This window comes from Uranotaenia lowii, chromosome 1 (genome assembly GCF_029784155.1).
Source record: "Uranotaenia lowii strain MFRU-FL chromosome 1, ASM2978415v1, whole genome shotgun sequence".
Taxonomy (NCBI): Eukaryota; Metazoa; Arthropoda; class Insecta; order Diptera; family Culicidae; genus Uranotaenia; species Uranotaenia lowii.
The window spans coordinates 30410611-30423071 of NC_073691.1; the positions used below are offsets into that span (position 1 = coordinate 30410611).

The following is a 12461-nucleotide window of genomic DNA, read 5'->3' on the forward strand; positions in this document are numbered from 1 at the left end:
TCCCAGCCCAATTGTGGGTGGGAGTTAAAGAGGTTGGGGAGGGGTTTGTCTCCAAGCGGGTCGTCGCATTCGATCAGAGAAGGGGATTAATGACCCAACAGCTGCCGATGTGTGTCCAATTTTCCAACTGAAGGGGTTCTGAAAGCTGACGGAAGAAAGGCGGGGGAGGAATTATAAAGTGGCCACCTTAAAACCTAACAAAGCCAAGTGGATTACGCGTGTTTGTAGTTAGTTCGGGATCTAGCGACCATACATCGGAATCATCTGAAGGAATTATGATTGAGGAAGCAGAGTGGTGCAAACAGAGCAGTGTGACTTAGAAAATTGATTGCTACAGGCAGCTGCCAACAGCTGAGCTGAGCTTAGCAGGAAGAACTGTCAAAATGTCACTCCCGGGAATAAGAGGTCTTCGGGATCTCTGAACACACTTTGAAGATTGATCAGTTCACTTTGAAAAATGGAAAATCTGCTGAAGAATTTTAGAACTTAACAGTCACTGGAACAGATACTGAAAAAAAATTAATTAAAATTTGATGTTCAAAATAATGCTGAGAAAATAAGCTATGGTGAATTGAGATATGTAAAACTGGATTATTTTCCCAATTTTTGCTCCCACGACTGAGAAAGTCATGTAATTTGAAGAAAAAGAAATCCATGGGTTTGCATTTGCTATCTTCCCACAGAAAAGATTAAAGAAATTCAAAATGTTAAGAATTTGCCCAACAAATAATCATCAAATTCTGTCAAACTCATGATTTTACAACCCATAATTCGGAGCTGAAACAACAAACCCCAACTTCGAGGGACTGTGATATTCGATTATGATTATTTTGTTCCTCATTTTCAAATTTAGACTCAAAACAAACCAAGATTGTTTTGAAAAATTAAAATAATCTACGAAAACTTGACTTTTGTCAAATTGACACTCAAGAACTGATTAAGGAGTATTTTTCCCTGGGCTTTCAGGGTGCGTCCATAAAAAAAAATATCATGCAAAATTAAAATTATCAGTGCCGGATCCAAAACAACTTCTTTTCTTATTCCGACGTCGACGTCGGAATAAAAAAAGAAGGTGTTTTGGATCCGTGAACAGACTGAAAAAGGCGAAAATCTTTCCGTTATACACTTTTACCAGTCGTAAACAATTACCTATTATCAGTGCCGTCAAAAAGTTCAGCTCTTGTTTCTCAACCGATTTTTACAAAATTTACTGTTTTAGACAAAATTCAACTTAAACATTTAAGTTTTCCGTTATTCAAAGTCTAAGAAAAAAATTCCGAAAAAACATGCTTCGAAAAACAGACAGTAAATTTGATACAGAATGCTCAAGAAAAATTTCACTTAGTGTCTAAGAAACCTGAAGTAAGAAGCTTGAATTGGGCATAAATAAATATTTTTGAATCTTTTTTTTTATTATGACCACATTTTTTTAAAGTGGTGTAACACCCGTACTTTTCAATCAATGAATCGTCAAATTTCCAAAATCGTGCTTACGTAATTGGTGAACGGCCCCTAATAACATAAGCGCTTCGATACTTAAATAACACAAATATGAGAAATATGAGAAACCTATTTGAGTTACATTACGAGGTTTCCAAAACTATAAATTTAACTATAAAAATCGGTTGAGAAACAGGAGAGATATATTGGTTTTAGTAAAGAGTGTCAAATTGACACTCCAGGGATTGTAACGGCTGAAAATTTCAGGGACGGATGAGGGTTCAAATATACATTTCAAGTTTTTTTTAAATTAATTTAATCATTCTTCCAGCCTAGTTTTAAAAAGATCAAAATTCAACTCAGAGTCCATTTTGACTCAAAATTGTATGAAAATACTGATGTTTGAATTGAGTTTTTTTTTAATCCTATCCAAAGATTATTTTCAAACTTCAAACTGTTAATCTGACAACCCAAGAACAACAGATTAAGCCAACTAGCATTTGATAGTTTTATTATGGTTTTTATATGACATTTTATATATAGCTAGTTTGGAAACTGTTGCATTATGTCCATGAAAAATGCTAAGATTCCATTTGATTTAAGGTAGTTCTGGAGATGTTTATAAAGCTTTTACTCAATAAACGGTTTAAGTTACAATTTTAATCATTATTTAGTAAAATTTAAAAAATAACTCCACAATAGATTTGAAATTGAAGTTTCACACTTTTGAAAAAATTATTTTAGCAGATGTATAAAAGTCAGAGATTTCAAGATTTTCAAAGCAAAAATCTGCTTAATCATATTGAGGGAAAAAAATCGCAGTTCTTTAAAAAAAGGATTATCTGATGATAATCTAGACATTTTATTATATTATCTGAATATTCTTCAATTTTCCCTTTTAATAAAATTTTCCAAGTCAAAACACATTGAAAATTAATTTTTACAGCTTTATCGGTGAATTTTTATGTTTCCTTAGTGAAAACATTGTACAAAATTGTAGATGGATTTTAAAAGTTTCAAAAAAAGAATTCAAAATAGTTGATCCGTGCTAAACAAAAGCTAAGTATGCGATGCAAATGCCTCTTAAAAATTTCTACCCACTCATTTTCAAAACCTATAGTTTTCTTCTAATCTTCTTCTATCCATCTATAATTTTCAAAATTTTGTAATGATCTCACTAAGAGAACATAAAAATTCACCGGTAAAGCGTTAAAAATCAATTATCAAACAAAAGTCACGGTGATAATCTTCATTAATAAAGTTCCAAATACTCTTCTTCAATAAGAATGGAATCGAACCGATACATTGGAACTTAAATTTAAACTAACTGAGTTACACAACTCTTTATGAAATATATTGTCGAATTATCAATTGAAAATTGAATGATTAATGATAAAAAAACGAAATTTAGTTATTGGTATCATCACATGATCGGGAAACGAAGCTTCGGGAATGATGAGCTGGGTGGAAGTAGAACGTGATAACTAGTAGAATTTTGCTGTCCGACGCTATCTTGAAATCCAAGATGGCAGCGTCCTCCAGAATTGAAAATGTCTTCAATGACTGGAAATCGCACGAAAAACCCCTCGAATATGGGTATAAGATGTAAATTTCGCAATCTGGCGCCGTCTTGAAATCCAAGATGGCGGCTTCCAATTTACTTCCAAAAAGGCTAGGAATCACTGAAAATCGCATGAAATGTGGAGTACATTTTTGTGAATCGCGTGAAAGGGCTCAGCGAGTACAAGTCTAATTTCGCTATCTGGCACCATCATGAAATCTTTTCATCTCAAACCTGTATATTAATGATAATCGCTTGAAAGCTCCATAATATGAGTTTGGGGTAAAAGGGCTTAAGAAGGAAAAGTTAAATTTTGTTATTTGACGCCATCTTCCAATTTACTTAAAATTGCTGTGAATGACTTAAAATCACGTGAAACTCCCACAATATGGGTATTGGGTGAATTTCGCTATCTGACGCTATTTTGAAATCCAAGATGGCGGCTTTCGCTGAACTATAGGGCGTTTGCACAGTGCATTAGTATAAGTAAGCCGTTGGGCAAACAAATGTGACAGCCCCATGTTAAATGAATACAAATCGACTAAAGAAAGATATTTTTTGAAGAATTGATGAAAACTATTGAAATGTTTCTTATGTACAACACATTTTTATAAAGTCAGATCATTTTTTTGACATGTTTGTGATTTTTTTCTAATTTTGCGTGAAGTTCTTTAACAAAAAATGAAGACTTTATACAGGATATGAGCGTTTTTAGTGGAAGCAGGAAAAATATGGCTCAAGTTTATTAATCAATTTCGTGACGAAAACTCTCAACATCATCTTCTTGGTTCTAAATTTTATATGATAGACCCAAAAACGTGAACAAGGATCCGGGGGAACCGTTTAATGTGCTTTACAATGATGGTTGGCTTATTTTTCATTTTTTGTTTTGCTTGGTTTCCCACTGATATCCAATAAAATAATCGCAGAATCGGTACCACTTGTTAGCAAATGATCCGAAATATACTTGTTGAATGTTTTTAAGAGAAATTGAGCATTCATTTCAGGGAAAACCAACATTTTGGTTGAATTTTTCTTTTTTTGCATATAAAAACCTCTAATGTGTGCCCAACAGACCTCTTGTATGTGTGTGTAGCAAACACCCTATAAAATGCTGTAAACATTTCATTTTTAATTTTTAATTATAAATTATTAATAAAATAAAATTAAAAAAATAATCATAATGAAGTTTCTAGAACAGAGACAAATAGCCAGAATTGTGTTTTATTAGAGTTCTGGTGTTGTATAGAATTAGCTTTTGTCAAAAATCGACTTTATGGGACTGCAGTTTTTCAGATAACCGGTCATTTTTCGGAAAACCGACTAATTTACGACCTATACCCAAATTCATTACGAATGTCAACTATTTTAGTATGTCAAAGCGTTTAAAGCTAGTTTTTTTTTATAATTTTATATTTATAGATCGTGGAAAATCGGGCAATTTCAATTAGGCTGGAACAAATATCAATTTCTTCTTTTGTCAACCCCCCCCCCCCCCCCCTTCGAAATTTCCAAAAACCCGAAGGGGGAAATAAATAAAGTTTGAAGTATTTTATATAAATTTCGTAAAAAAAATCAAGTATCAGAAAACTTACAAGAACATAAAATTAAATTTTGGAAGATAAGAGTTATTTCACCGTTTGTATTTTTGATTTTATTCAATTTTTTGATAAAAAATTACTTGATTTGTAGGTTTTGTGCAATGACATAGTTTGTAATTTTGTTGCATACAAGATTTCGTGCAATTTATTCCAATTTATTTGTTTTTCGCATTATTTTTTATTGTCCCCCCCCCCCTTGCGATGTTCCAACTCCGAGTGACAAAAGAAGGATTTGAAATTTGTTCCGGCCTTATGTGACGCAAAAAAAAATTAGAGGTGTTTGTAGATTTACAACGCTCTCTTTAGATCTATTGTAAGGAATATATCTATTGTAGAATTCAAATTGTCTTGAAATTTTGAAGCCACGTTCAATGATTTTTAAATAATTTATATCGAGTTAGAAATTTTAAAAAATATACTACGGGGTGCATGAAATGATGTGACCCAATGAAAACTGTATTTCGGAACAAATTGTTCGTTCGTCTTATTTACGTATTCGTATTTAAATTGCGTATTTCAGACCCACATATTCGTATTACAAACATTGCATATTTTGGATGTTGCTAACACATCGAATTTTTGCTAATTTTCAAACCATTGTAACTTTTTTAATCATAACTTTAATCGAGGTATGATATTAGCTTTAATAGAACTCACATTTAAAACAAATCAATTACTATTGAAATAAGTTATTGCTGGAAACCCAGTGCTACCTTTCTCGTTACGTCACATCTGGAGCAAAACCTGCTGCAAAAAATCGTGTGGTGAGACGCAACGAAAGAAGATCGCTCGTAAAATTACAAAACGTTCAAAATTGAAAACCAAAAACGGATAAATCAGTCGGATAAAACGGTCAAAAAAGATAATTCCAATTAATGTTAAATCCGAGCTATTCGAACATTTGTACCAATTCCATGTTTTTTTTTTTCAAAAAATTTTTATGTATTTGGTACATAACTTAAGAACTGTTCTAAGAGAATTTTTTTACTTCATTTTCGGATTCAGAGACCGATTTCACATAAAAAGGGATCATTAAAAATGCTGTAAACTAATGTAATCATTGAAAGAGGAAAGTGCATTGACTTGCGCTGCTCTTATTTAGTGATCTCGTTTTCCAGTCAGAGATGAGGTGTGAAAACTGTTCGATTTTCTTCACGACGCCCCTTCCCATTTCACTACTTTTGTGTATCCTTATAGTCGAAAGGCTACTCGACGAAAGACATAGTACGTGGCAGCTCAAAGTTCGCAGCAGTGGTGGAGTCTTACTTTGTTGATCATGACAAACTCATGGGAAAAAGTTGGTTTGAATGATCTAAAAATTAAATTGATTAAAAAACATTATTTTATACTCCAAATTCAAAAGAGAAACAAAAAAATTAAAAACCCATAAATCAAAAGAATAACCAAAAGGAAACAAATAAAAACCAGACTTTTAAAAACAGGAAGATCAACTCAAGTTTTTTCATATTCCCAAATGCTCTAAATCAGTCGGGTTTTTCCAACAGGTCTGCTTTTGTGAAGTTGTTTTTCCAACAACAAGAAATAAAAACCAACAAACTTAACGTTGTGAGACAAATTCTGAGTTCAATACAGAGGAAAGAAAACACCGAGAAAAAAATGGAAACCAAAAAATACCCCGGGAAAGTGATCTCCGTGTTTTGAGTGGGAAAAATCAAAAGAAATCATCGCAAAAGTGGAAAATCGTGTTTGGATGTGTATGTGTTGGAGCGGATTTTTTTTCCTCCTGATTTTGCTCGAGTTTGCCAGTGAAAATTTTATCCGTTCCTTGGACGTGATTAAGTTGCAAAAATTGGTGCGATAAATTTCGCTCCCCGAGAATGGGTGGAGCCAACGGAAAGTGATTTATATTTTTTTTTTTGGCTGAAGAAAATCATAAGAATAAGCAAAACATCCGAAACAACAGAGCAGAAAAAAACGTTTGACAAATCCAGTCCGGTTGGAGGTTTTTTTTTTATTTTTGGTGGAAATTTTCCCAAACCGTCTGGATCGATCCTCGAAAGAAAGTGTGCTCAAATCGAGGAAGTGCATGTGGTCATCGAAGACCGACGTTGGTCGTGAATTAAGTTGAATTATAGAAATTCGAAACCCTGCGTGGGTGAAGTGAGCCAAAAGAAGGAATTAAAAAAGTCTTATTTAGAATGTGCTAAAGTGCCAGGAAATTTCCTGGTGTGATTTGTCGGGAAACGAAATTGTTTGTTTCGTTTTGTCTGTTTTCTTTTTCCTTGAGTGTATCTTCTTGAGCTGTGATATCGGCGGCTATTTTTTCGAGCTATTCCAATGTTGTCCAACATGAGTAGTATGTACGAAGAAGAGTGGACTCGAACGGAGATCATCACGGTGGGTTGATTGTGAAAAATTATGAATGAATAAAAAAAAACATTTTGAACACCGATTGATACACTGAGAAATTTCAGCAAAATAATTGAGTAAATTGAGAAATTTATAAATTAGACAATATTGACAATTTTGATAATTTTGACAATTTTGACAATTTTGACAATTTTGACAATTTTGACAATTTTGACAATTTTGACAATTTTGACAATTTTGACAATTTTGACAATTTTGACAATTTTGACAATTTTGACAATTTTGACAATTTTGACAATTTTGACAATTTTGACAATTTTGAAAATTTTAACAAATTTTGACAATTTTGATAATTTTGACAATTTTGACAATTTTGACAATTTTGACAATTTTGACAATTTTGACAATTTTGACAATTTTGACAATTTTGACAATTTTGACAATTTTGACAATTTTGACAATTTTGACAATTTTGACAATTTTGACAATTTTGACAATTTTGACAATTTTGACAATTTTGACAATTTTGACAATTTTGACAATTTTGACAATTTTGACAATTTTGACAATTTTGACAATTTTGACAATTTTGACAATTTTGACAATTTTGACAATTTTGACAATTTTGACAATTTTGACAATTTGGACAATTTGGACAATTTTGACAATTTTGACAATTTTGACAATTTTGACAATTTTGACAATTTTGACAATTTTGACAATTTTGACAATTTTGACAATTTTGACAATTTTGACAATTTTGACAATTTTGACAATTTTGACAATTTTGACAATTTTGACAATTTTGACAATTTTGACAATTTTGACAATTTTGACAATTTTGACAATTTTGACAATTTTGACAATTTTGACAATTTTGACATTTTTGACAATTTTGATAATTTTGACAATTTTGACAATTTTGACAATTTTGACAATTTTGACAATTTTGACAATTTTGACAATTTTGACAATTTTGACAATTTTGACAATTTTGACAATTTTGACAATTTTGACAATTTTGACAATTTTGACAATTTTTACAATTTTGACAATTTTGACAATTTTAACAAATTTTGACAATTTTGATAATTTTGACAATTTTGACAATTTTGACAATTTTGACAATTTTGACAATTTTGAAAATTTTGACAATTTTGGCAATTTTGACAATTTTTACAGTTTTGACAATTTTGACAATTTTGACAATTTTGACAATTTTGGCAATTTTGACAATTTTGGTTATTTTGATAATTTTGACAATTCGGACAATTTTGACAATTTTGACAATTTTGACAATTTTGACAATTTTGACAATTTTGACAATTTCGACAATTTTGACAATTTTGACAATTTTGACAATTTTGACAATTTTGACAATTTTGACAATTTTGACAATTTTGACAATTTTGACAATTTTGACAATTTTGACAATTTTGACAATTTTGACAATTTTGACAATTTTGACAATTTTGACAATTTTGGCAATTTTGACAATTTTGACAATTTTGGTTATTTTGATAATTTTGACAATTCGGACAATTTTGACAATTTTGACAATTTTGACAATTTTGACAATTTTGACAATTTTGACAATTTTGACAATTTTGACAATTTTGACAATTTTGACAGATTTGACAATTTTGACAATTTTGACAATTTTGACAATTTTGACAATTTTGACAATTTTGACAATTTTGACAATTTTGACAATTTTGACAATTTTGACAATTTTGACAATTTTGACAATTTTGACAATTTTGACAATTTTGACAATTTTGACAATTTTGACAATTTTGACAATTTTGACAATTTTGACAATTTTGACAATTTTGACAATTTTGACAATTTTGACAATTTTGACAATTTTGACAATTTTGACAATTTTGACAATTTTGACAATTTTGACAATTTTGACAATTTTGACAATTTTGACAATTTTGACAATTTTGACAATTTTGACAATTTTGACAATTTTGACAATTTTGACAATTTTGACAATTTTGACAATTTTGACAATTTTGACAATTTTGACAATTTTGACAATTTTGACAATTTTGACAATTTTGACAATTTTGACAATTTTGACAATTTTGACAATTTTGACAATTTTGACAATTTTGACAATTTTGACAATTTTGACAATTTTGACAATTTTGACAATTTTGACAATTTTGACAATTTTGACAATTTTGACAATTTTGACAATTTTGACAATTTTGACAATTTTGACAATTTTGACAATTTTGACAATTTTGACAATTTTGACAATTTTGACAATTTTGACAATTTTGACAATTTTGACAATTTTGACAATTTTGACAATTTTGACAATTTTGACAATTTTGACAATTTTGACAATTTTGACAATTTTGACAATTTTGACAATTTTGACAATTTTGACAATTTTGACAATTTTGACAATTTTGACAATTTTGACAATTTTGACAATTTTGACAATTTTGACAATTTTGACAATTTTGACAATTTTGACAATTTTGACAATTTTGACAATTTTGACAATTTTGACAATTTTGACAATTTTGACAATTTTGACAATTTTGACAATTTTGACAATTTTGACAATTTTGACAATTTTGACAATTTTGACAATTTTGACAATTTTGACAATTTTGACAATTTTAACAAATTTTGACAATTTTGATAATTTTGACAATTTTGACAATTTTGACAATTTTGACAGTTTTGACAATTTTGACAATTTTGACAATTTTGACAATTTTGACAATTTTGACAATTTTGACAATTTTGACAATTTTGACAATTTTGACAATTTTGACAATTTTGACAATTTTGACAATTTTGACAATTTTGACAATTTTGACAATTTTGACAATTTTGACAATTTTGACAATTTTGACAATTTTGACAATTTTGACAATTTTGACAATTTTGACAATTTTGACAATTTTGACAATTTTGACAATTTTGACAATTTTGACAATATTGACAATTTTGACAATTTTGACAATTTTGACAATTTTGACAATTTTGACAATTTTGACAATTTTGACAATTTTGACAATTTTGACAATTTTGACAATTTTGACAATTTTGACAATTTTGACAATTTTGACAATTTTGACAATTTTGACAATTTTGACAATTTTGACAATTTTGACAATTTTGACAATTTTGACAATTTTGACAATTTTGACAATTTTGACAATTTTGACAATTTTGACAATTTTGACAATTTTGACAATTTTGACAATTTTGACAATTTTGATATTTTGACAATTTTGACATATTTGACAATTTTGACAATTTTGACAATTTTGACAATTTTGACAATTTTGACAATTTTGACAATTTTGACAATTTTGACAATTTTGACAATTTTGACAATTTTGACAATTTTGACAATTTTGACAATTTTGACAATTTTGACAATTTTGACAATTTTGACAATTTTGACAATTTTGACAATTTTGACAATTTTGACAATTTTGACAATTTTGACAATTTTGACAATTTTGACAATTTTGACAATTTTGACAATTTTGACAATTTTGACAATTTTGACAATTTTGACAATTTTGACAATTTTGACAATTTTGACAATTTTGACAGTTTTGACAATTTTGACAATTTTGACAATTTTGACAATTTTGACAATTTTGACAATTTTGACAATTTTGACAATTTTGACAATTTTGACAATTTTGACAATTTTGACAATTTTGACAATTTTGACAATTTTGACAATTTTGACAATTTTGACAATTTTGACAATTTTGACAATTTTGACAATTTTGACAATTTTGACAATTTTGACAATTTTGACAATTTTGACAATTTTGACAATTTTGACAATTTTGACAATTTTGACAATTTTGACAATTTTGACAATTTTGACAATTTTGACAATTTTGACAATTTTGACAATTTTGACAATTTTGACAATTTTGACAATTTTGACAATTTTGACAATTTTGACAATTTTGACAATTTTGACAATTTTGACAATTTTGACAATTTTGACAATTTTGACAATTTTGACATTTTTGACGATTTTGACAATTTTGACGATTTTGACAATTTTGACAATTTTGACAATTTTGACAATTTTGACAATTTTGACAATTTTGACAATTTTGACAATTTTGACAATTTTGACAATTTTGACAATTTTGACAATTTTGACAATTTTGACAATTTTGACAATTTTGACAATTTTGACAATTTTGACAATTTTGACAATTTTGACAATTTTGACAATTTTGACAATTTTGACAATTTTGACAATTTTGACAATTTTGACAATTTTGACAATTTTGACAATTTTGACAATTTTGACAATTTTGACAATTTTGACAATTTTGACAATTTTGACAATTTTGACAATTTTGACAATTTTGACAATTTTGACAATTTTGACAATTTTGACAATTTTGACAATTTTGACAATTTTGACAATTTTGACAATTTTGACAATTTTGACAATTTTGACAATTTTGACAATTTTGACAATTTTAACAAATTTTGACAATTTTGATAATTTTGACAATTTTGACAATTTTGACAATTTTGACAGTTTTGACAATTTTGACAATTTTGACAATTTTGACAATTTTGACAATTTTGACAATTTTGACAATTTTGACAATTTTGACAATTTTGACAATTTTGACAATTTTGACAATTTTGACAATTTTGACAATTTTGACAATTTTGACAATTTTGACAATTTTGACAATTTTGACAATTTTGACAATTTTGACAATTTTGACAATTTTGACAATTTTGACAATTTTGACAATTTTGACAATTTTGACAATTTTGACAATTTTGACAATTTTGACAATTTTGACAATTTTGACAATTTTGACAATTTTGACAATTTTGACAATTTTGACAATTTTGACAATTTTGACAATTTTGACAATTTTGACAATTTTGACAATTTTGACAATTTTGACAATTTTGACAATTTTGACAATTTTGACAATTTTGACAATTTTGACAATTTTGACAATTTTGACAATTTTGACAATTGTGACAATTTTGACAATTTTGACAATTTTGACAATTTTGACAATTTTGACAATTTTGACAATTTTGATATTTTGACAATTTTGACATATTTGACAATTTTGACAATTTTGACAATTTTGACAATTTTGACAATTTTGACAATTTTGACAATTTTGACAATTTTGACAATTTTGACAATTTTGACAATTTTGACAATTTTGACAATTTTGACAATTTTGACAATTTTGACAATTTTGACAATTTTGACAATTTTGACAATTTTGACAATTTTGACAATTTTGACAATTTTGACAATTTTGACAATTTTGACAATTTTGACAATTTTGACAATTTTGACAATTTTGACAATTTTGACAATTTTGACAATTTTGACAATTTTGACAATTTTGACAATTTTGACAATTTTGACAATTTTGACAATTTTGACAATTTTGACAATTTTGACAGTTTTGACAATTTTGACAATTTTGACAATTTTGACAATTTTGACAATTTTGACAATTTTGACA

General features: G+C 28.4%; 1 protein-coding gene across 16 annotated transcripts in view; it reads left to right on the plus strand.

Moving 5' to 3' along the window:
* LOC129740291 (tropomodulin) overlaps positions 1-12461 on the plus strand; it is a 303884-nt gene that overhangs the window by 154716 nt on the left and 136707 nt on the right. The window contains exon 2 of one of the 16 annotated variants that reach the window (XM_055731908.1): positions 6108-6960. The exons of the other annotated variants lie outside the window; for them this stretch is intronic. Coding sequence (XP_055587883.1) covers positions 6901-6960 — 60 coding nt within the window. The 5' untranslated portion in view covers positions 6108-6900. The remainder of the gene's footprint in view (positions 1-6107; positions 6961-12461) is intronic. 16 annotated transcript variants of the gene reach the window in all.